The sequence below is a fragment of the Nannizzia gypsea genome, assembly GCF_000150975.2.
Source record: "Nannizzia gypsea CBS 118893 supercont1.19 mitochondrial scaffold, whole genome shotgun sequence".
Lineage (NCBI taxonomy): Eukaryota > Fungi > Ascomycota > Eurotiomycetes > Onygenales > Arthrodermataceae > Nannizzia > Nannizzia gypsea.
This window is the reverse complement of record NW_003345183.2, coordinates 1-2,701: the sequence shown is the minus strand read 5'-3', so window position 1 is coordinate 2,701 and position 2,701 is coordinate 1. Positions and strand designations below refer to the sequence as shown.

The 2,701-nt window shown below is 22.0% G+C and overlaps 2 protein-coding genes across 2 annotated transcripts; both read right to left on the bottom strand. All coding sequences in view use genetic code 4, as the record gives it.

Moving 5' to 3' along the window:
- Positions 1-165: 165 nt before the first annotated feature.
- On the bottom strand, positions 166-1,344 carry MGYG_11002 (cytochrome b; the record flags this gene model as incomplete). Its single annotated transcript has 1 exon — positions 166-1,344. The coding sequence occupies one exon, from the start codon at positions 1,342-1,344 to the stop codon at positions 166-168; it is 1,179 nt and encodes a 392-aa protein (XP_022643320.1).
- Positions 1,345-1,414: 70 nt separating this feature from the next.
- MGYG_11001 (NADH dehydrogenase subunit 2) lies at positions 1,415-2,701 on the bottom strand (the record flags this gene model as incomplete). Its single annotated transcript has 1 exon — positions 1,415-2,701. A coding segment is annotated over one exon (1,287 nt), but the record flags the coding sequence as incomplete, so codon positions are not given.

Sequence of the window (2,701 nt, the reverse complement as noted above, 5' to 3'; positions counted from 1 at the left end):
ATAACACAGTTGCTAATATTGGTATAAATAAAAAAAAAAAAAGTTGTACTTGACATATTTTATTTATTGATATATATTAATATAAGCTAATAACACTTTAAATTTAAGCAACTAACGATTGAAATTTAATTATTTTCCTTTAAATCTAGTAATTTATGTATTTTACTATTTGTTATATTTATTTTTAGAATAATTAGTACCTAAATCTAATATTTCATTTTCTATTAAACTTAATAAAGGTATAATAATAATATAGTAACTAAAGTATAATATAGTTGATATTTGTCCAAATACAATAAATGGATCTTCTACATGTTTAGCACCTAATTGCATTAAAAGTAAGAAATTAGCAATAAATATATAAAAGGCTACTTTACTTAAAGGTCTAAATTGTATACCTCTTAATATAGATTTATCTAAGTATGGTAATGCTAATAAAACAAGTATAGCACCAAACATTAAAACAACACCTACAGCTTTATCAGGTATAGATCTTAATATAGCATAGAAAGGTAATAAATATCATTCAGGAACAATAGCAGCTGGTGTTTGCATAGGATTAGCCATAACATAATTTTCACAATCACCTAAAGCATTAGGCATAAAGAAAACAAATATAGATAATACAAGCATAAATAAGAATATAGTAACTAAATCTTTAAATAAGAAATATGGAGCAAAAGGTAATCTATCATAATTACCTGATATACCTAAAGGATTACTTGAACCAACTGTATCATGTAATGCTATTAAATGCATTAAAACTAAAGCAGCTAATACAAAAGGTAATAAGAAATGTAAAGAAAAAAATCTATTTAATGTAGCATTATTTACAGAGAAACCTCCTCAAATAAATTCAACTAAATCTTGACCTATTCAAGGTATAGCACTTAATAGATTAGTAATAACTGTAGCACCTCATAAACTCATTTGACCGTAAGGTAAAACATAACCTAAGAAACCTGTAGCCATCATAGCTATAAATATTATAGTACCTATGCTTCAAGTTAAAGTTCTAGGTCCTTGGTATGAACCATAATAAATACCTCTACCTATATGTAAATAAACTAAAAAGAAAAAAGCTGAAGCTGTATTAGCATGTAAATATCTAATTAATCAACCATTGTTAACATCACGCATAATATGCTCTACTGAATCAAAAGCATCAGCAACGCTAGGTGTATAGTGCATTGCTAAAGTTACACCAGTAACAATTTGAATACCTAAACATAAAGCTAATAATGAACCAAAATTTCATAAATAACTAAGATTAGTTGGTTGAGGTGAATCAATTATATAAGAATTAACTAATTTTAATAAAGGATGACTTTTAAAAATTCTCATAGTTAAAATTTAAATTTATAATTTTTTAATCTTTTTTTTTTTTTTACTTATTTATAAATTAATAATTTTATTAAATAATATTATATGGTGTAAATAATATAAATGATAATATATTAGATATATCTAATCATTGATTAGGCATAAACATAAATAATAAAATAAACATTGTTAAAATTGATATAGTTACAGATAAAGAATTAGATAAAGAGATATTAGATTTTAAATAAAATGATTCTACATCATTTTTATTTTTAATAATTTCAGCAGGTATCTGTAAATTAAATAATTTATTACTAAATACATAAGAATGATTATTAAAAAACATAATTTTAATAACATTTAAATAATAAACTGCACTAATAACACTAGTTAATATACCTATTAAAGCTAAAAAGATAAAACCATTTTGTAAAGCTGAAGATAAAACCATTAACTTAGCAAAGAAACCAACAAGTGGAGGTATACCTGCAAATGATAATAAAGTAATAGCTAAGCTTATACTTAAAATAGGATTTATATAAAAATAACCTTTTAATTGATTAATTAATTGTATAGGTGAATTATTTTTATCTAATAAATTATTATGATCTATACTTTTATTAATATAAAAATATAATGTATAACCTATAGCAATTAATATAAAGAAAGCATTTAAATTTGAAATACTATATTGTATTAAATAAAATATAAAAGATTGTATAGACTCTACACTATTTATACTTAAAGCTAATAATAAGAAACCAACATGTGATATAGTACTATAAGCAAATAATCTTTTAATTCTAAATTGTGTTAAACCTAATACAGTACCTATAATTAAAGATAATATACTACTTACTAATAAACTAGAAGTTCAAGAATAATCAGCAGATATATTATTAGAAAAATGTACTAAATGTAATAAAATTATTAATATAGATATTTTTGGCATAATAGCTACAAAAGTTGTAACAATTGTAGGTATACCATCATAAACATCTGGAGATCAAAAATGGAATGGAGCTGCAGATATTTTAAATAAAAAACCTACAGTTATTAATAATAAATAATAAGGTATATATGTAGAAATATCATTATACATCATATAATTTAAATTATTATCTTTAATTAAATTAGATAAATTAGTTATAATATAAAAACTATCTAAATATGTTGTACCTGAATTAGCATATATTAAACCTATACCTAATAAAATAAAACAAGATGATAAACCACCTAATAAGAAATAAGTTAAACCAGAAGATGTTGAAGATTCAGAATTTCTATATAAAGTACATAATATATATAAACCAAAACTTTGTAGTTCTATAGATAAATATACTGATATTAAATCACTACTAGATATTAATAATAAACT